Source organism: Barbus barbus (assembly GCF_936440315.1).
Source record: "Barbus barbus genome assembly, chromosome: 30".
Lineage (NCBI taxonomy): Eukaryota > Metazoa > Chordata > Actinopteri > Cypriniformes > Cyprinidae > Barbus > Barbus barbus.
The window spans coordinates 21,662,803-21,684,901 of record NC_136758.1 but is presented as its reverse complement, the minus strand read 5'-3'; the positions used below and the strand labels follow the sequence as shown (position 1 = coordinate 21,684,901).

The following is a 22,099-nucleotide window of genomic DNA, read 5'->3' as shown; positions in this document are numbered from 1 at the left end:
ATGACTAAAGCTCACTCAAAGATGAATTGACTTTATGTCTGAATTACAGCAATTACAAAATGGCAATTCAGAGATTTTACTGCTGTTCAAATACTCTTTCTTGGAAAGTATTTATTTCTAGGGAAGTGATCACAATGCCAAAGTACATCACAAATAGATTTTTACAAAAAAAATAAAATCCTTTCAAGTGGGTCATTGTTTACTTAAAAAATAGAAGCAAGCGCGCACAAATTCTGAGCTTACAATAACTTTAATTAATAACACTAAAAATCATTACATTATATGTTAAGAGATTGTTAATGCACATTCATATAGTTAGAACTGTCATTAAACGTTCATTTATATTTATATTTTAATGAACATGCACAACAGATCTGATAATCAACATATAGGCTAATATTTGGAATTATTAAATGAAAGATATTACAAAATGTTACTCGAAATGCTAAATGTAGGACTTGTGCTTAGTTTGACCACATTCAACCAATTGTGAATTCTGTATTAAAGTTGTTGGACAGTGGCTTACTGCATATTACCCATCAGCAAATGCACGTACTGATTAAAAAAGGCTAATCAAACATGAAAAAGGATAAGAAAAGATGCTTTTTCCTCTAATTTTCTCTAGCCACCATTAAGTATTTTGAAAAGCGCAGGGACACCTCCAGAACCGTAATGGATTGCATTAGTCACTTGTACAGTGATGCTGAAAATAATATTTAACAGTTTGAGGCTACAGAATGAATGCTAATGTCACTTTGCTTTCATGGGGAGACTAATAAAAATAACCTAATTTCTTCATGACGCTATTTCACAGTGTCTGTTTCATAGAAAAGTGAGTGGGTTGTGTAGGCTACAAAGAAAGAACAACACTCGTGTTTCTGTTCTGTAAAGGAATAGTTCATTTAAAAATGAAAATTCTGTCATTATTTACTCACCTTCATATCGTTCCAAACAAGTATGCTGTTAACTTTTTCTGCGAGACACAAAAGCACTAAGGTTTAAGTCATTTTATAGGCAGTTCAGAGTCAGCGGAGCTCCAAAAAATGATAAAAACACCATAAAATCATTGTTTTCCAAGCCATCTGATAGATTTTTAGCATGCCACTTTTGAATTATGGATGTACACACAGGCTAGATGCAAGCTTTTTTCTTCAAATCTGTTGTATGAAGTCTAAAGACTTCAAAAAACTCAAGTTGTTTATTTTTTGAAATCTTTTTTGGAGCTTTTTGGTGTTTTTGTTGTATGACAAGTCTTGCATAGGAACTGTCTACTTTTGTGATCCACAAATAAAAAAGAAAGCCTTACAGGTCTGAGGTTGAGTAAATGATGGCAGAATTTTCTTTTTTGGATGAACTATTCCTACAGCTTGTACTTTAAAAATCTAACTTGCCGTAATAGATGATACTGCAAACATTTCAGCTCACATCCAACTAAATCATTGTGTGATGGTCCGGTTACTTCTCTAGGTCTGTCTTTCTCTTTCTACTGTTTCTGTGAGCACAGCAATTGGTAATGGATTTTAGATTCTGCATTCTGCACTTTGCTGCCATTTGGTTTTAATAAAGAGGCGCTGAGGCAGACGACATTGAGTTTCATGTCTGGGTGCTTCTTTCTTTCTGTATCGTGCTGAAATCCTTTACGAGCAGACGTGAGCGTGCGTCTCTGAGCTGACAACTGTCAGGAGCCCTCCTTCAAATCCGAACGATTTTCTCCTCCAATCATCATGTTCTTCATTAGAATGGTGAGAATAAATCAATATGATCACTGCTCAATGCTGTGGAAAGTACAATGTAGTACAATATAGTGGCATTCATTTCAGTGTGGGGGAGGTTGGACTGAGGGGCTGTGTGTCTGAGTGCATTTAAAATGCTCTGTGAGGTCCCACAGAGTCTGCTTAAATGAACGAGAGTTCCTGCGGCGTGTGGGATAGTGTCTGTTGGTTACTGGTGTGAGAGAGATGACACTGTCTTTGAGCACTGAGATGACATCAGGGACTTGAGCTCCACAGCAGACACGCAGAGATGAGCCAATGAGAGCCCACTGAACAGAGAGAATGAGGCGTTTAAGAGCAGACACACTCCTGTGTGGGAACCGGTTCGTTCAGCTGCTGAAACACTAACCTTGTGACTATTCAAGTAACGTGGCATTGAATACGGCAGAACCTTACTATTGTAGAGAAGAGACTTAAAAGAAACACACAGACACATATACATACATATATATGTAAAATACGTTCAAAAGTTTACACACCCTTGATTCTTAATACTTTGTTGTTACCTTAATGATCCACAGCTGTGTTTTTTTTGTTTGTTGTTCAGTAATAATTGTTCACGAGTCCCTTGTTTGTCCTGAACAGTTAAACTGCCTGCCGTTCTTTAGAAAAATCCTTCAGGTCCCACAAATTATTCAGGTCAGTACTAAATAAACAATAACATTCATTTTATATGATCCCTCTTATTTTGATAAAATAATTAACATTTTGCAGATTCTGAAAGGTGAATGTAAACTTTTGACCTCAACTGTATATTTATATAATTTATATTATTAATATTCCAAATCAGTATTAAATAATTATTAGACAGCATTTATAAAAAAAAAAAATGCAGTAAAACAGTAATATCATGACATTTTATAATTATTATTATGATTTAAAATCATTTTCAATTTTTTTTTCAATCTATCTATCTATCTATCTATCTATCTATCTATCTATCTATCTATCTATCTATCTATCTATCTATCTATCTATCTATCTGTCTATCTATCTATCTTATCTTGAGAAATGAAATGGAAATCACTTTGCTGTCGCTGATGTCTTACCTGGCAATGGCACGAGTACAGCAGCGGGACATATTGATGAAGGAGCTGGAGCTGGCTCTGGTCTGCAGGATAGTCTCTATGCCTCTCAGCAGGTCGTTGGTTTTCAGAAGCAGCAGCATCTGTCGGGGAACCCGGTTCAGCAGCTCACTGATCTGAGGGAGGTACAGCGCCGCATTCGTTTGGATCTCCACATCCTGAGAGGTAAAACAAAACAGTGCTGTTAGAAGGTTACACTATTTTAAGAGTATATTATTTTGATTATATTGAACAGATATTTCTTCAAAAATGGATTATAATGACATTTAAATAAATAAATAATGAGAGAATTTAATTTTGGGGCTACTTTTTAAGTAGACTATATAAGAGATTATCTCCAGCCTTGCTTTTCTAAAGGCACGCCCACCTACATAAGTTATTAAAATATTCAGTATTGGGGGGCAGAGAGCAGGAAAGAGTGTGTGAGAGAGAGAGAGAGCGAGAGAGCAGGATGCAGAGAAATGGAGTAGCTTATTTCACAGACAACTGAGAAACTAAGTGCTTGAAACTGCGACTGTGATGATTAGGTATTTTGGCTCGGTCACTTCAGCAACATCAGCCCCCTTGATACTTGTTGATACTCCCAGCAAATTTTTATTAGTAATTAGGCATGAAGTCCTCCCTACCTCCCCCTGCCTGACTGGAAAAATAAGATTCCACAAGATGTCAACAGTGGCCACATTTAAGTCCAGGTTGTAAGCAGAGCTTTATACCTGTATAGTCTCTGACTAAGCAGTATGCTGTACCTTACTCGCTGCATTATTTAATTTTTTCACAAGGTTATTTTATATATTATGTATTTTTTTAAATTAATTAATTCAGTTTAATAGATTTTTAAAATTAAGATTCATTCATTCATTCATTCAATGTCTTTTTTGACCTGGCTGAAAATTAATAATAATGGACAACTCAACATACACACACAAAAAAACACTTACTGTTATGAAAATCTGTGGACTCTAGTTCAACTTAAGTTTGACAACAGTGGCAATTTGCATTAACAGCTATTAATTCCACTGTTTAAAAAAAAAAAAAAAAAAAAAAAAAGAAAACATCCCAGTTCACAATTAACAATCTCAAACCTCAATTAAGGCAATTAAACTTCATTTAGTCCTTGCAAAAACATAAGCCTATGGTACCAAAAAGTGACAACGTTGTAGAACACAAAGCGCAAAGAGCTGTATGATTGCAAGTTTTGATTTAGATTTACCCAGAATGCAAAAAGTGCTTCATTTTAAAAGGCTCACTGATATAAATTCCAATAATATCTCGCTTTAATTTCAAGAGCCTATGTGCAAAAATCAAAACTGATACTATGTTGTATGAATCAGCAGCCTAGTGGTTAAATATCTGGACTAGTAACTATATGGCTGCATGTTGAAACCTCACAAGAACCCGAGGTTGTTCCAGATAATGTTCTTTTGAAACATGTTTAAAGTCTCTATAAACCAAAATGATAGGGTTACACTACATATGGGTTGTGATGGCACTGAAGTATATTCTGCTCACGGCTGTGCTGGGCTGTGGTGTGAAGAGCAGCCGAGGTGAATGTGACAGTAGGTGGGTTCGGCTGAACATTTCAGACACCCTGTGTCCTGTGCTGAAATAACCCCACTTCACAGAGTGTACACATACTCAAAAGAATCATAAGGACGGAAGGGACCAGCTATCTGAGTGCAAAACTCTCAATGTTCTTCAAAATTAGATCATACTACCAAGATATAATAATAATAATGTATTATATTAAGATCCAATTGTTTATGCAAGCAGCCCCTGATGGTATCACATGGGCATGGCTCCCAAGTTGGCATCGACCTGGTTATGTCTGGTTCTATTTTACCCCAGGGCTAATCTATCCTGAGAGGGCCAGGAGCCAAGAGACATGTCTGGGGCCTGCAGAGACCCATGAATACCCCCAGCAGCCCAGGGCCCACAACAAGCTGCTGCAACAGCCAGGACAGGTGTAGAGCTGCCTCAATGCCAAACACGTCTCTGGAAAAATGGAGGCAGTGACCCTACAATATGAGTACCAGCAAGATGAGAAAACAGGCCCAGAGGAACAGAATGATCAAGACATATTAAAGGATAGACAACACAAAATCCACCCAGACCACTAATAGAATCAAAGCTGACCAAGTCATTCTGAACCATGAGCGGATTAACACATCATCACCCACATTTACATATCAGAGCCTTTTAGAAATGGAAATCATAATTTCATAATTTCAGTTCCTTTTAGCCAAATTAAGTTATTTCAGTTATAAATACACACAAATTCTTGCAAAATTTGTATTGATGAGACAATATAAAGGAAATCCAATACTGACTATATTAGATACCAATACTAAAACAAAAATGTGAACACTATTCATTAATTAGTATATCAAATCTTTAGCTACACAATGCCATACAAACAACCAACTCTTACAATAATTATGAGTAACATAACTGTAAAATGTATGCGCTGTGGTTTTGATTCACTCGAAACAAGCAACTCAGAGTCATATGTTCAGAACTTGGAGTGCGCTGATCGCACTGTATGGTTTTGATTAACTAAAAAGAACCAATTCACAAGTGTCTCTGGTTTGGGAATTGCATTAAACTGGTCAGACTGTATGTTTATGATTCAGTAAAAAGATCTGTGGACTCTAGTTCAGCTGAGGTTTGACAACAGTAGTAATTTGCATTAACAGCTATTAATTCCACTGTCCAGCAGACCAAGTGATTAAAATCACAATTCACGATTAACAATCACAAACCTTGATGATGGTAATTAAACTTCATTTAGTCTATCAAAAAGTGACAACACTGTAGGACACAAAGCACAAAGAGTAACTGCAAGTATAACTGCAAGTTTTGATTTAGATTTACCCAGAATGCGTGTTTTGGTCACACTGTATGTTTTTGATTCACTAAAAAGAACCGATTCATAAGAGTCACTTGTTTGGGAACTGGACTGCACTGCTAGCACTAAATAGCTTTTGATGGACTTAAAAGAACTGGTTCCTAGAAGTCATTCATTTAGGAATATTTTGGACTATACTAGCTGCACTTTGTGGTTTTGAATCACTAAAGAACCCTCTCAAAAGAGTCTATGAAGAGTCTGACCACACTAGGCAGTGCCTGCTGTGCACTGTAGATTCAGAAGCGGCTAAACACAGTATTTTACCATTAACCATTAATGAGCACATGCTGGTCTGATAAACAACAGCAACAAGAACACTGGAACGCAGAATGTTAGCTAATCATAACAGAAGTTGTTTATATCCAAAAGAGCATTACACAGATAATATAAACTGGTGAAGCAAATGTAGATTCAGACTGCTTTGGGCATAAGAATCTAATGTATTAAATGGATAAAGGAAAAACTGCTATGAAAGAGTATAATGTAGCCTCTTTCAGAAAAGAACTTGAGCAATTTTATATTAAGCCACATGACTCAATCTTTGGATTAAGTTCCGACGGAAGCCTGACGTAAAGGTTAAATCCTTTTCTAGAAAATCAAAATGAGAGACGAAGTGCAAACTGTACAACTGCAATCTAGATTCACAGCCATTGGTCAGAACATCTGAAAGGATTTTCAATACACATTGGCAATCACCTAAAGTAAGCAGCAAAGCAGGTCAGGGTGTCAAATTCCCAAACATGTTCTGTTATAAATGGGAAGTCGATGCAAAGACAATTTCCCAAAAGAGAGTTCCCAGAAATTACTTTGGTTCCTTGGCGGGATAAAAAGTCTGGTCATCCAAGTGCACTCCAGCAGCAACAGTATTTTAATAACTGATTGCTGTGCTATGACTTGAGCTTGAAAAACATGTGCAAGCTCCATTTTCCTGTCCATTTATCTATTTAATCCTTAAATCTCAATCTCTAAAATTTTGTCAGAGGAGGGGGGGGGATTAGGTGCTAAATTAAGTGGATTTAAGTTTGCTATCGCTAGGGTGGGATTTACAGATGCCGGCAGCAGCAGCGAGCAGAAGTGAGGGGTTCGGATTAAAATAGGACACTGAACACTTGGTCTATGACCTCAAGCTACTGCGCCAACATCCAACCCATATGCCCCCACATCTCTCTGTATATATTTCCCACCACTTGCGGCAACAATAAGACAGTGACACATGCGCTCCATCCATGTGCACATATTCTCTTTAAAGAAAGACTAACTTGACAGGTTCACTGCTTTGTTTCCTGTGGTGCAGCATAGATGGTTATAGTCCAAGAATGACTATGGGCCATCTCTGGACCGAGTCCGTTCGGATTAAAAGCCCACTAAGAGATTACCACCCCTCATTTTTTGGGCGAATGTAAAGCCCATACCCTAGAACTTTCTATGAACTGCGCAGATTGTTTTTTTTTTTTCATTTTACATACAGTACATAAATGTGTGACCCTCGACCACAAAACCAGTCTTAAGTGTCAATTTTTTGAAATTGAGATTTGTACATCATCTGAGAGCTGAATAAATAAGCTTTCCATCAATGTATGGTTTGTTAGGATAGGACAATATTTGGCTGAGATACAACTATTTGAAAATCTGGAATCTGAGGTTGCAAAATAATCTAAATACTGAGAAAATCACCTTTAAAGTTGTCTTAATGAAGTTCAAAAATTAAGTTTTGATATATTTATGGTAAGACATTTTCAAAATATCTTCATGGAACATGATCTTTACTTAATATCCTAATGATTTTTGGCATACAATAAAAATGGATAATTTTGCTACAAATATACCCCAGCGACTTAAGACTGGTTTTGTGGTCCAGGGTCACATATATTAAATAATGAATTAAAAAATTACCCTCTAAAACTAGCGTTATCTATTCATTTTCTATTCTTTCAACTTGTCTTATTTTCATTTATTATTTAAAAAAAAAAACTTGCTACAAGACTTATCACAGAACTTACATATTATTGCTCCTTTGTTGGTTTTGATTGCTGCTATTGTCGTCATTTGTAAGCTACTTTGCTAAATGACTAAATGTAAATTATATATATATATATATATATATATATATATATATATATATATATATATATATATATATATATATATATATATATATATATATATATAGTGCTGTCAAATGGTTATGATTATGTGTGTGTGCTATGTATATTTATTATGGATATACAAAAACGCACATACAATATATATTTTGAAAATATTTACATATATTTACATTTATATATTTATATTCATATAATTTATACTATATATAAATATATTTAATATATAAACAACATCTTTCTTAAATATATACATGCATGTATGTGTATTTATATATACATAAATATATATATTATGTAAACTAAAATTTATTTTGGATGGAAATAATCGCGATTTATCGTTTGACAGCACTAATACACACACACACACACACACACAAATTATATTAAAATTAAATTTTCTTAATCTTTAATTAATCATCTATTTAACATACTGGCTTGCAAAGAATTTTTACTATACATAAAAGCAACTAGAAATATATATATTTTTTTCTCTTTTTTAACTATAAAAATTTCCATGACACCATTTTAAAATTTTCTCATATTTCCAGGTTTTTCATGACTGTGAGAAGCATGGTAATTCTGTTACGTGTGAAGTGTTCGCAATATTTTCTAAATTCAAAAATGAGTCACAGACCAAAAAAAAAGTTTGTCATAAAGCTTAATCTTCAGGCCTTTCAGCCTGAGTTTTTTTTTTACTTTATTAGTTTACTTGAAGAGTAACTCAGTATCACGTCACACATTATTATTATTCTCCATATTTTTTTCATGCGTGATGACATATTCTGCCTTTCAGCAGCTGGGCCCCATCTCTCTGCTTTCGCCGCCTTCTTTTGAAGTTAGCCGGCACTTCAAAGTTCAACTACAAGGCATCTCTCCACTTTAAAGACGAGGGTTAATCATGAGGTAAGTCACCCCGCTGCTCCGTTCATGCGCCATTGTCCCCTGATTTGTGCGCTGCATAAAAGGGTCAATCGCTCTGTGTGGATGTGAACTGGACAAAATCAGAGACAGACCAACTGTGTCATGCTACCAGCTCAGACAGCTGAAGAGAGAGAGACAGTCCTGATTAGCCATGCCTCTCTCTATCTCTGCCTGCTCGGTACAAGCAGAAGTTGAGAATATGGTCATGTCCTAGCGGCCCTCCCTCTGGGGATCTTGTTGAGCAGCCAGAGAAGGCCCAGGACTGCACATAACTAACCGGCCAACGGAGTCACTACCCATCAAATCAGTCAGCATTCAGGAGCATTGAGATTGATAGTCAGCCCTCAGTCGAATACTTAATGAAGAAAAATTCACAGCTTGCCCTAGGAGGAAATAAGGGAGAGGACGTTAAAATAACAATGCGACGGTCCTTCTGCATATTCACGAGTGCTTCAAATACACATTCCATTTCATCCCCGTGAGGAGTCAAAATCACTACATAAAAGGATTAACCGCTTAGTGCTCTCAGCTCTGCAGCTTTCTGTATCAAGGCACTGAGGAAATGGGTCAATCTGATCAAGCGAATGGAGGGCCATTGGGAGATTTGGAGAAACGTTCACAAACTTGCACAAAAAGATTTTAAAACAATGCATTTCTATCAATCTTTATAAAATATTGCAATAAAATTAGCAGGTATTCAGACATTACATTGATATTTAAAAAAAAGAAGTAAATGATCTGGGCATCTAAACTTTTTCAAAAGAATACCAAAAATCTGAAAAGTGAATACTTTGGAAGACTTTGTAAATATTTTATACACTAATGCGTTTACATCAACTAAATCAACATAGTACCAGAACTGTTTATTGTACAGAAGTAGCAACTATGCCACATCAAAAAAAAAAAGAACTTATGAAATGCATAGTACAAATATGCAAAATTACATTTCAGGGATATATATATTATATAAAAATGTGAATTTGTTTAATGACATTTCTAAATGCAAAATGCAAAAAATGCATGTTTACATGTACAGTGTTTCTGGGCCACTAACATACAGTATACTAAAACTGGATGATGCAGAAAGAACACATTTATTTTTTAATTACCTCAAAGTAGTACTTGTGTCTGAATGCTTTACAGCATTGAAAAAAAATATGAAATTACTTGAAAGTTTGAAGAGAGACGGGGTGGAGGTACTTTTTTATTTTGGAAAATGGCCCAGAGGTACAATAAATACCAAGCTGACTTGGAAAATGTGACACTGGTTTCTTTTGGCCAAATGCTGATAAGTGCAAACAGACACTGTTCGCTTTTTGAAAAAGAATATCAAAACAAAAGCTAACTTGAGGCTAAACCAACAAACCTTGAAGTGAATTTGTTCCACATTGAGACAATATGCCTGAGACCTTTCAAGAATTAATACCAAGAAAAGGTATGGAAAATGTCTGGGTTATGATTCGATTTTACTGTGACCATCCGACTGCACAGACCAAAGAAGAAACATCTACTGTACACGGAATTAAAATGTCACGTCTTTACTCATCCGCTGAGAACGTACGCAAGCGTCATGCATTTAATGCATGTTTACAAGAACTGCGGTTGTTAATAATGTCAGCGGGATTAGTAGTAGTCAAGATTTATGAGATACGTACATGAAGGGAGGTTGGTAACTATTAAATTCTTTACACATCAGAAATTTATTTAATTGCTTAAATGCAAGCTCGCTGGACGGAGGACTATTCAGAACTCAGCTTTCGGACAGTAAGCCACAACAGGACAACCCAACTTTCTACAGCTGTCTGCCAAATAAAAAGGCCAGAGCCACTCAGAGGAGGGCTTAAGTTTTCTTTTAGCTGAGTGTGTGCCCCTGTCACAAAGCCTGAGGCTCAACATTAGGCACTGAAGGCTACTTCAGAAACAGAGGCCCAGACTGAAACAAGCACACTCAGTTTTATTTTTGTTTGTATGTTTGTTTAGTTTTATTTCCCCGCTCTTTCTCTAAAGCGGGAAAAAAAGGTGAGACTGACAGGTGTGAAGCCATGTAGGGATAGACTTTCAAAACTCATCATTCTGTTAACTCTGAATCTGCTCTTCTCTGATGGACAGATAAAAACAGCTGACCATGGGAGTCCTGGACATGCTAACATATAGGTTTATATAGCAGACAGGTCAAACAGCCTCTCCCTCAACCATATGCTGCTGCAGGGCAAACATTATGAGACATGGGGCTGATCAGCGATGACAGCGCTATGAAAAGCCAAAAAAAGCTCTCCCCTGGGATAAACATTAAGGCAATTACACAGGAGGGAGGCTATTCGTCCTGCCACCACAACTCATTATTCACATATAGGCCTTCAAGGACTCTACGCAAACTGAGTATGCTTAGCAGGGGGTAAGATGCCATGCTTACCAAAAAAGCTATTAAACAAAACACACAAACCTGGTGGCCAACTACAAGAAACATCTGACCTCTGTGATTGCCAACAAGGGTTTTGCCACCAAGTACTAAGTCATGTTTTGCGAAGGGGTCAAATACTTATCTGTATCTAATTTATAACTTTTTTGAAATGTGTTTTTCTGGATTTTTGTTGTTGTTATTCTGACTCTCACTGTTCAAATAAACCTACCATTAAAATTACAGACTGATCATTTCTTTCCAGGGAATCAAACTATTTTATATATATATATATATATATACACACACACATACATACATACACACACACAGTATATATACAGTGCCCTCCAAAAGTATTGGAACGGTAAAGACAAAAGAGAAAATTGCTCTGTTGGCTATTTCAAAGGATGAGACCAAGAGTCTGGTGATGTCTATGGGTCACAGACTCACTGCTGTGATTGTGTGCAAGGGATCTGCAACTAAATAATAGCTTTTAATCTTTTATATCTGCCTCATGTTCAACTGTCCCAATACTTATGCTCACATCAATGAGTGGGATGAACTCTAAAAGTGCTGTTCTTTTTATTTGGTAAAACATGTATGTGTTGAAACGGTTAATAATAAAATGTGACATTCTGTAGTTTTGTCTCATATTCATCTTTTAATCATATTTGCAAATGTCTTGACTCCACAGCCAACAGAGCAATTTTGTCTTCACTGTTCCAATACTTATGGAGGGCACTGTATATATATATATATATACATACATATACATACACACACACACACACACTAGTACTGTCAAACGATTAATCGCGATTAATCACATCCAAAATAAAAGTTTTTGTTTACATTATATATGTGTGTTCTGTGTACATTTATTGTGTATATATAAATACACACACACACATACAGTATATATTGTGAAAATATTTACATGTTTTTACCTTTATATATTCATATTCTTATATTTTATATTATACAAACATTTATATAAACTTAACATTTTTCTTAAATATATACATGCGTTTGTTTGTATTTAGATAAACATAATAAATATACACAGTATACACACATATTATGTAAATAAAAACTTTTATTATGGATGCAATTAATCACGATTAATTGTTCGACAGCACTAATATATATATATATATATATATATATTAGTGCTGTCGAACAATTAATCGTGATTAATTGTTTTAATCAAACTTTTTGAGGGCAGTGTGTATACATATATACATATATATATATATATATATATATACACACACACACACACTGCCCTCAAAAAGTTTGGAAACGCCCTACAAAATTGGGGTTTTGGACAATATTGCCATGAATACTTTTTAATTTGTGATAATTTTGCACTGATAAGGGACAACACAAACTATGAAAACATTTTATTACATAAACAGTTTATACATAGAAAAAACATTCTATTCATCAAAATATCTACCATTAGCAGCTATTACAGCTCTGCATAATCTGGGCATGCGAGCTGTCAGTTTATTCAAACATTGACTTAGAATTGGCAATCAGTTGTTGAAGCTACAGTATTAAGGTGTGCTGACCCAAAAATCTTTTAAAAACCTGGGCCAAGTTTAAACCAGTAACCAGGCATCACAGCTGGCAAAGGGGCATGTCTGACTTTGACATGTATATATTGCCATTATTATGTTTTATTTCTGGTCTTAAATGATAATGTCATGTTACTTTAATGTATTTGCACCAAAAAATTATAAGGATTTATGCTGATATCGTCCGAAACCCACACTTTGCCAGGAGTGTTTCCAAAATTTTGGAGGGCAGTATGTATGTACATACATACATATATAAAATTTTAAATAAAAAATAAAAAATCAACTTTTGCTTTTCTTACAAAAAATAACTTTAATAATTCTTTTGATTGACAGTTATGCATGTATAAAGCTGATTGCCATGCCCTCCAAATGTCTGAGCTCTATAGATGTCCTGAGCTTCAGTCACACACTAAAGCCTTCACATTTCAAGGAAACAGCATAGTTTCACATTTTAAGAAAATGGTGCTTTTCTCTGCTGTCAAGAACTGAAAAACACAGTCAGACAAAACAATCCATTTAAAGATGGAGAATGTCAGAAAAGACAAAGACTTTAGCAAATACTGGATGAACAACGCAGTGCTCTAGGAACTTGCATTTAGGCAGTCATATCGTTTCTGAGAAGTTTAAAGGGCAATGCTATTATGTTCAATTCCATGTTCTCAGCAACATCTGAGAGAGTCAGCTTTGTAAGACACATTTTCCATCACACAGAACTCATCGCTCATTCTACAAAATGACTGCCACACAAAAATAACAAAATAAATACAATCAAATTTGTGTCTTGGTTATTAGAAAAGTGATGATGCTAATGAATAGGCTATTACTATTATTATTAAAATAAATTATTAAAGTATAAGAAGTATATTATAATTGAAAATCTAAATATAGAATCAAAATAAACTACCTTTAGAGGTATACAGACAGGCAAGCAGTGTAATGCCAGGCAGACAGGTAGTGCACTCACATTCACTGCTCTAGATGCCCTCTGGGTCTTTGTTTTCACTTAGCATTCTCTGGTTCAAAGCTCCGTAGTTACTTTTCCATTTTAGCATAAACCCAATTTCAGATAACAGACCCAAAGCCAACAAAAAACTTTGATTAGGACTGAGGAGAAGCCTCTGGAGACAGAGGAGTTTGCAGAACAGGCCTCGCTTCATCTGCTGGAGGAGATTGATTCAAAGGAGATTTTCTTTGTTTCACCTCACTAAGCAAAAGCACCGACCACATTCACACGATAAGCTTCATGTTTACGAACAGACAAATGCTTCACTCATCACAAAGCATCTATATAAAAAGTCCTTCCACACTCGTATTTTGGATGGTATTGATCGTCTAGTCTTAAAAGATCTTGATGTTTTGGTGGGGTATCGTAACTGTCTTCCACTGGATCTGCCTTGGCTTTAATCTTTTTTTTTTGGTTAACTTCTTCACTCCCTCTCACTCGTCCCTCTTCCTATGGCTCTATTCAGCCCATATCTATAATCTACAGACAAGTTATGGCTCTAGCTCTCACTTCCTCACAATCTTTGCTGTCTCTTCTCCCCCTCCTTGCCGTCTTTCTCCAGAAATGATTGCAGCTCTCAGTTCATCCACAAAGCGAGCATTTCATCAGCACAATGAATGTAAATTGCATTCATTTCAATTTCAGCACTAATGTTCTTGATGCTTGTTCCAGTTTCACGGCAAAACAAACAAAATGCAATACAGTTCCATTCGGTGGATTGCAAGATTAGGATTTAGAGCATATTTTGTAGCCAAGTCATTCTGCCATCCCTGAGAGAAACTCTAGTTCATTTGGCTGCGGTCCCAAATATGATTATGTTCTATCTAATCAGGCATGTAATTAGACCGCAACAAGTAAAAAAATAAGAAAAGAAAGACATTGAAAAATCCATGTCGGTGTCATATATGAACATGACCCCAGTATATTTTAGGTAATTGCATCTAAAGTATAGTTTCAGCATGTGGTGTCAAAGTTAAATCAGTTCTAGCACCTGCATATTTCTTTATGTTTGTATGATGAGTTAAATATTAATATATGAACCTGTCTTCAGAAATAAAATAAAAAAACAGAACCAGTTAAAGAAATTAATTAGAATTACAATTGTGACCCTGGACCACAAAACCAGTCTTAAGTAGCACAGGTATATTTGTAGCAATAGCCAACATTGTATGGGTTAAAATCATAAAACAAAATTTTATGCCAAAAATCATAAGATATTAAGTAAAGATATTTTGTACATTTCCAACTATAAATATATCAAAACTTAATAATATGCATTGCTAAGAACTTAATTTGGACAACTTTAAAGGCGATTTTCTCAATATTTAGATTTTTCTGCACCCTCAGATTCCAGATTTTCAAATAGTTGTACCAAATATTGTCCGATCCTAACAATGAATGGAAACCATGGAACCATACATGAACGGAAAGCTTATTTATTCAGCTTTCGGATTATGTATAAATCTTAATTAAAAAAAATTGACCCTTATGACCGGTTTTGTGGTTCCAGAATAAAATTAAGAAATTAATTGCAATAAATGTGATGTTTTATAAATAAAATAAAATCTAAGAATGTAATATTCTCGGAAAACAAAGATTTGTACACATATAAAGCTGTCCATACATCAGATGTTGATAATGTTCATAGAAGTGGCTTCATAGAATATGAAATTTGTGCATATAGACAGACAGATCAAATAATCATAATAAAATGTAATTAAAATTAAGAAATATTTTACTATATAAAAAATGCCTTTTTAGTTTTGCAAATAAATTCACATATAGGCACAATTTACAGTATGTTCATCAACAACACTAATTTCAAACATTTCAGAATACGTCTCCAGATCAAACTTTTTTTTGGAAACCTAAATTCAGTCAAATCTGCCCAGACATTTGGGTTTATATAACCAAAATATTAGATCAATATTAAAACCCACCATTTACAGTATATGAAATGAAACCATATATTCACTCTCAGAAAAAAAGTACAAATGTAACACTGGCGCAGTAGTACCCTGAGGTACAAAAGCTAAAAGGTAAATATATAAACAAGGACTTACAGTACAGGAAGTCAAATAAAGACAGTGAATGGATAACAGCATATTGTAGGTACAACATGCTGAAATAAAAAATGTGTGTAGTTAATAGGGCTGTGATTTCTGTGGGCAGTGGCAGTGCTGGGTAGCAGGTAATTGCTCAGGCAGACCTATGAGAGGCTGATGGAGAGAAAGAGAGAGAGAAGCCTTTTATCTGTGGCGGTCTGGCAGATGAGGAGTGCATGTTCTCTAATGAGGGGGCAGGCCCATATTGACCAGCACTCCACTTCACTTGCAACACTAATGGTGTGTGTTTATCAAAATGTTTGAGTGGTTTTGCCTTTACTGCACTTCAAATACAGAAACCTGTAGCTCCAGTTGAGTTTGTGTGTGTGTGTGCATTTTCTTTTCATGTGGACTGTTGGAATGAATGTTGCTGTCGAGAGGGAAACAACAAAGCTGAAAAACAGAAGTGGTGGTTTTTGATATTGATCTAATATTGTGGTTATATACACAAAGGCCTGGACAGACTTTAGGTTTACCATGATCTTAAAAACCTTTCGATCTGAAGACTTAGACTTAAATGCTTAAAATTAGAATTGCTGTCGAACATAATTTGTGCCTACGTATCCATTTATTTAAAAAATTAAAAAGCTATATATAAAACTAACAGTAATAGCAACAATAATAGCATTAATAATACATTACAGAATATTATAAGATGTATAACTAAAAATTATAAAAATAAGAAATATTTTTCTAACATGCTGAGGCACATCAAATCTAATTTGTCAAAATTAACTAGAACTGAATAAATAATTGTAATGCATAAAAAATATCACAAACCACAAAACTGCATGCATGCATGCAAAGTAATGAATTTGATTAAGTGACAACAAGCTGGATTCTTAAGCAAAAAATATTCCTAGGGTATTCATATCATTTCAGCATTTAATGACCATGTGTAAAGCTGAATGCTGATTGGAGATTTAATGCAAGTGCATCTCTATTCAGTGTTAGAATGACAGAGAGGAGCTTCTCTGATGCTACCGCTGGTTTCTGTAGAGACGACTGCATTAATATTGATAGTCCTGTACAAAGCAGGGTGGCTGTGAATAGGAAACGCACTGCACTGGACACAGAGTGTTTAGATACTGAGAGCTCTTCAGATGGTCAGGAGGGCACCTGTGATCTCAATCACACAATGAGAGAGCTCAAAGCACTGTTACTTAAACACCAGCTCACACACAAACATATGCGCTTATACTTTTGAGGATTTCTCATTGACTTTCACTGTTAATTAAGTTACACCTCCACAACTGGAATAGTTGACCCAAAATTTAAAAATCTGTCAATTAATTGGGATTAAAGCTTTCAGACTTCAATAAGGATGCACTGGAAGCAACTCTGAAGTTTTATAAAATGATCAAAAAACTTTGCTTAGCTGCATAATCTCACACCAAGCCACATTAAGTTGCCAATTCTCATTAAAAATAACTTCTGGTTGGTGGTGCAAATTGCATCTGTTTCCTTATTGCAAGTGTTTCCTTATGTTTCATTTTCAAAAATACTACCACAGGTATAACAAAATAAGTGTGCACACCCAACCATATATTATTGACTCTCTTCCTAAAAAAAGAAAAGGTTCTGTTCTACTCATGCTGTCAATAAATACAATGTACAACATCTCATAAGCAACCAATGCCCAATAAAAATTCTGAGAAAAATGACAACTGTGGCAATGCAAATATCTGAAGCAAGAAATTAAATGGGTTCAAATGCACATGGTCGAATAATATAACAAGTCGAGACTTTATAATTTGTATCTTACATGCTTAGCACTTCTAATGCAAAAATGTCCACCCTTCTGAAACCGATGACATGTCACCTTCCCGTCAATCAAAATCAGTGCAAGTGCTCATAACAAAAAATCTATGCTAAAATGTAAAGAAGTAACAGTTCCTTCTGTCTCACAAAAACAACCGCTGCAAGAAAGCAGAGAAGGCTTGTTTTGTTTTGGGGGTTTTTCTCTCATAGCTACACCAGTAAACAACTCCAATAACTCTAAACTTAACCAGCATACTGACTTACTGGCCAGCTCTGCAGTCTAAACTATGACTCTCAGTCAAGAATGAAAAAAAAACAGACAGACTTTCTCCTGTCTGGAAAGTACATACTGTCCATACACACTAAAAACTAAATCTGCAAGCACACTAGAATTTTTATCTGATGTGTAAGGCCATTAACAAACCATTAACTGACTTTTGCCTCAATAAACTCCTAATTTGCAGCTTAATTTGCTGTAAGGTGGTTGTAAAGTTTAGGTATTTGGTAGGATTAGGGATGATTAGGGAACATGGTCATGCAGAATGTGTGCTTTTTAAGTATTAATAAACTGCCAATATGTTAAAGGGGTCATCATGACATGGTTGTTTTTTTAATATTATTTTAATATGTTCTTTGAAGTTTACTTATAATGTTAAGGTTTTTGCACACACAAAAAAAATAAAACATTTGTAAAATTATTATTTTCAACCCCCATTCTGAACTTCTCTCAGAAACAGGCTGTTTTTAAGGGGTGTGTCCTAAGGTTTCTCAGGAATCAGCCACTGTTATGATTGGCTAATGTCATTGCATAGGAGACCGTATCAACACCCCTCGCTAAATGTATACATGTAAATGAAATGTGGATGATAAAGATAACTCATTAAACCATAAATGGCAATAAAGAACCTTTATTTTTAAGAGTAGGCTATAGTTCAAAATAATCTGATCTATTATATGTGCACATGGACAAATAAGTAAAATGAAAACCTGGGTACATATTTCCTCTAAACCACTGGTAATGAGTCAGGACAACAGCAAAGGTAAAATAAAACAAAAATATGGCACAAAGAAAACTTTTTTAAAAAGTGTGTGGGCCAGTGACGCCATGGGGGCTTGGAGCCAAGAATGATTCATGCGAAACAATAGATCATCACAGACTTCTTTAACCTCATCTACTAAATTAGAAAATTTCATAAAAAGACTCCAATACTGCAAAACTTGACAAAGGAAGCAAATTAGCAAATGTCTATATTATATGCAAATGCACTGTACAGAATCGCTCAATTCTCTTCCTGGTATCGATAAATGTCATCAATCTTTTAGGTTAAACTATGTCACATAATAAAGTGAAAAACTTTTTTGAAAAGATGCACCATCTACAAAATACAAAGACATAAGATATTACCAGAGGCCCACTCGGTTTGTAAATAACCCTGTGGAAGCAGTGGAGATGCAGTCAGTGGATGGTAACAGTGTGGGGTCAGATGAGGCAAGTGTGAGGTGTGTGTTTGCATCTGCTCACTCTGACCTGTGAGGTGAGTCATGCGGACAGCTCTCCAAGACTCAATAAACCACTAGCATAAATATGTTCTTGAGCATTGCTCTAGATCGGTTACATTCCACAACAATGGTGACACGCGAAAACACATTCTTGAGAGAAGAAATGCATGCTATGTTGTCACCACATGACACCTAACTCAAAACGAGCAACACCAGTGCAAAAACACTAAACACTGAATTAGTAATCTGCATGATTTATTCAAGCTATGATGCATGCTGGGAAATATAGTCCAGCATCTAGCACTGCAGAGCTAATTAACAATTAAAAAGGGAAATTAAAAAGAAAAGTCAAGATGTCAGAAAGTTTGCAGAACATTACAAGTATGATATGAACATTCCTGTAGCTCAACTTTTAGAATGGCACTAACAAGGTTGGGCTTGATTCTCTGATAAAATTTGGGGTCTAAGGCTTTATTTTTTTTGAAAGAAGTTACAATTCAAAATAACAGTTTTCTATTTTAATATATTTTAAAATGTTATTCATTAATTAGCTGAATTTTCAGCCGCCATTGCTTTAGTCTCATGTTCCCCCATGTTCAGAAAACATTTCATATTATTATTATGTGCTGCTTAATGCTTTTGTGGAACCATGATTTTTTTTTTTCAAGATTCTTTGTTGAATAGTCAGTTCAAAAGAACACCATTTAATTGAAATAGTAAATTTAACTTTATAAATATTTACTTTATTTATATATAAATAAAAAATCTTACTGATTCCAAACTTTTGTATGGCAGTGTACAGTATATATATATATATGTTAATTTCTACATGAAATACTATTTAATGTCTACTTGACAAATGGTGGTGATTCTGCTGGAGTCTGATTTCATCTGAAATATCAATAAAAACCCTTGCACAAAGTATATTCTTCCACATATAGACTCAAGCACAAGAATTCGTTGTCTTCTCTTCTGGAACATAAAGCACGAAGCTCTGTTGTTGTAGTTTTTAACACCCATTATTCTGTGCTGGCAATACAATATGTTCTTATCTCTCCATTCTTATGCAGATGAGACAGCCTCCCTTTCTGCAAATGCCACAGCTGTACATGTGAAATCCGCCTTTATAACTGCCTGTAATTATGGCATACCAAACACCCTGGTAATTTGATGATGTTGGGAGGAGGAATGGCTGCTGAGACTTTTGCACGGCTTGGAGAATCAGACACTTTCAGAGGGGTAGAGAGAAGGGAAGAGGTACTACACCCCACTAAAAAAGCACACCCAACACGAGTGGCCATGGACCGGGCCATAATTATCCTTGCAAAGGCTTCTGGGTAATTAATCTACAAAGAAAAGCCACCTGCAGGAAAGTGCACTCAAATGCCGCACACTGAGATGACTGACTAAATAGGTCTAAGTGGAACGCTCCTGAAACTGATGGGGATCTGAAAACAAGTAAGCAGCAAATCAGCTAATAGTCGAGTATATCTGACGGAGTCAAACTCTATATCCTGTTTGGTTTTGTCAAATTAAATGGAGCAAAATAAATCCAGATTCACAAACGTATTCATGTAAAATTAAATTCAAATGGTTTACTTATAGTTGAATATAGAACAGAATGAAATATTCATCATTAGTATAAAAACACATTTTGGAATTTATATATATTTTAATATAATAAAAAAATTCATGTTAATCAATATAATTTGAATGGTTTACTTGGAGATGACTATGCATCTTACATTAGAACAGGAGGAAGTATTCAGTACTATAAAAATATTTAATACAATGTTTGTATAATATTTTATACAAGTTTTAAACTTTACATAATTAATACAATTCAAATGGCTTAGTGTTATTTAGTAAGCCACAGTATTTATACTAAGAAATTATATTTAATTAATATTTAGCAAAATAAAGTTATAGTAACAGATTACATCAACAAAAAGTATAGTAAAAATAAAAGATTTACATTTATATAATGTTTAAACCTTGATATGCAAAGTCAACTAACAAAACCATTAAACCATTTTGTTATAAATTTATATGTAAGTCTATATGAAAAAATTATTTAAAGCTTAAATTGTGTATTTTTATACTTTTATACAGTCTGTTCTAATATGCATACTCATCAATAATGCTGAAAGCTTAATATTTAATTACTCATTATATCAGACCTATATTAATATGATAGCTTTAATGTATGCGGTAACAAATAGTTTGTTAGTGAAGACTGCTCTGATATAATATGCTTGTACAGCCCAAACTGTTTTACGTCCCGTAAAAGGTTATGCAATAAAAGTATAAATAAATGTCCCTGACACCCTCCAGATGGTCAAACGTCCCCCACAGAGGCCAGCTCCGGCCAGGCCTGGCCTTCAGAAAACCTCTACCACCATCACACCGACCCAACAGCACTCCTCTGGCCACAGGGCCACCAGGCCAGCCACCTGGACAGTTAGTTATGCAGTTTTAATGAGAGGACAGGTGAACCTTGTTTAGAAATGTGGTCAACAGGTGTTACTGTGGCCCTTTGCCACCACTAACAATTAAATAGCACTTCAGTTTTCACATCCCTAATGTTTTTGTTGTTCAATATTGTCTGCAGGAGGAGGGGTGTCTTATGTTTTGACCACTCCCTGGTATAGACCCGTTTCTGACAGGAATGAAAACGAGGCTGTGAGGGATAGAGGTACAGTTCAATGGGTTGCATTGCTGTTTAACAACATAATGATAGTTTAGCTGACAAAAAGTCTTCCTGGGGGGAAAAAACACTTTCAGTAAACAAAAATTCCACTTAGGCTAACAGTTTTGAAAGTTCTGAAAATTACATGATCTAGGAGGGTTTCTGCAGGTTTTATGACGGAAACCCGAGGACCTTTTTAAGACCAAATAAAGAAAATTTAAGAATTAAATGAAAGGGGGCACAATACGTCAAGTTCTCAAAATGTAAAT

At 35.1% G+C, this 22,099-nt stretch overlaps 1 protein-coding gene across 1 annotated transcript in view; it reads right to left on the bottom strand.

Moving 5' to 3' along the window:
- Window positions 1-22,099, bottom strand: part of LOC306850308 (aarF domain-containing protein kinase 1-like) — a 119,291-nt gene that overhangs the window by 2,735 nt on the left and 94,457 nt on the right. The window contains exon 10 of the mRNA XM_079385874.1: window positions 2,822-3,015. Coding sequence (XP_079242000.1) covers window positions 2,822-3,015 — 194 coding nt within the window. The remainder of the gene's footprint in view (window positions 1-2,821; window positions 3,016-22,099) is intronic.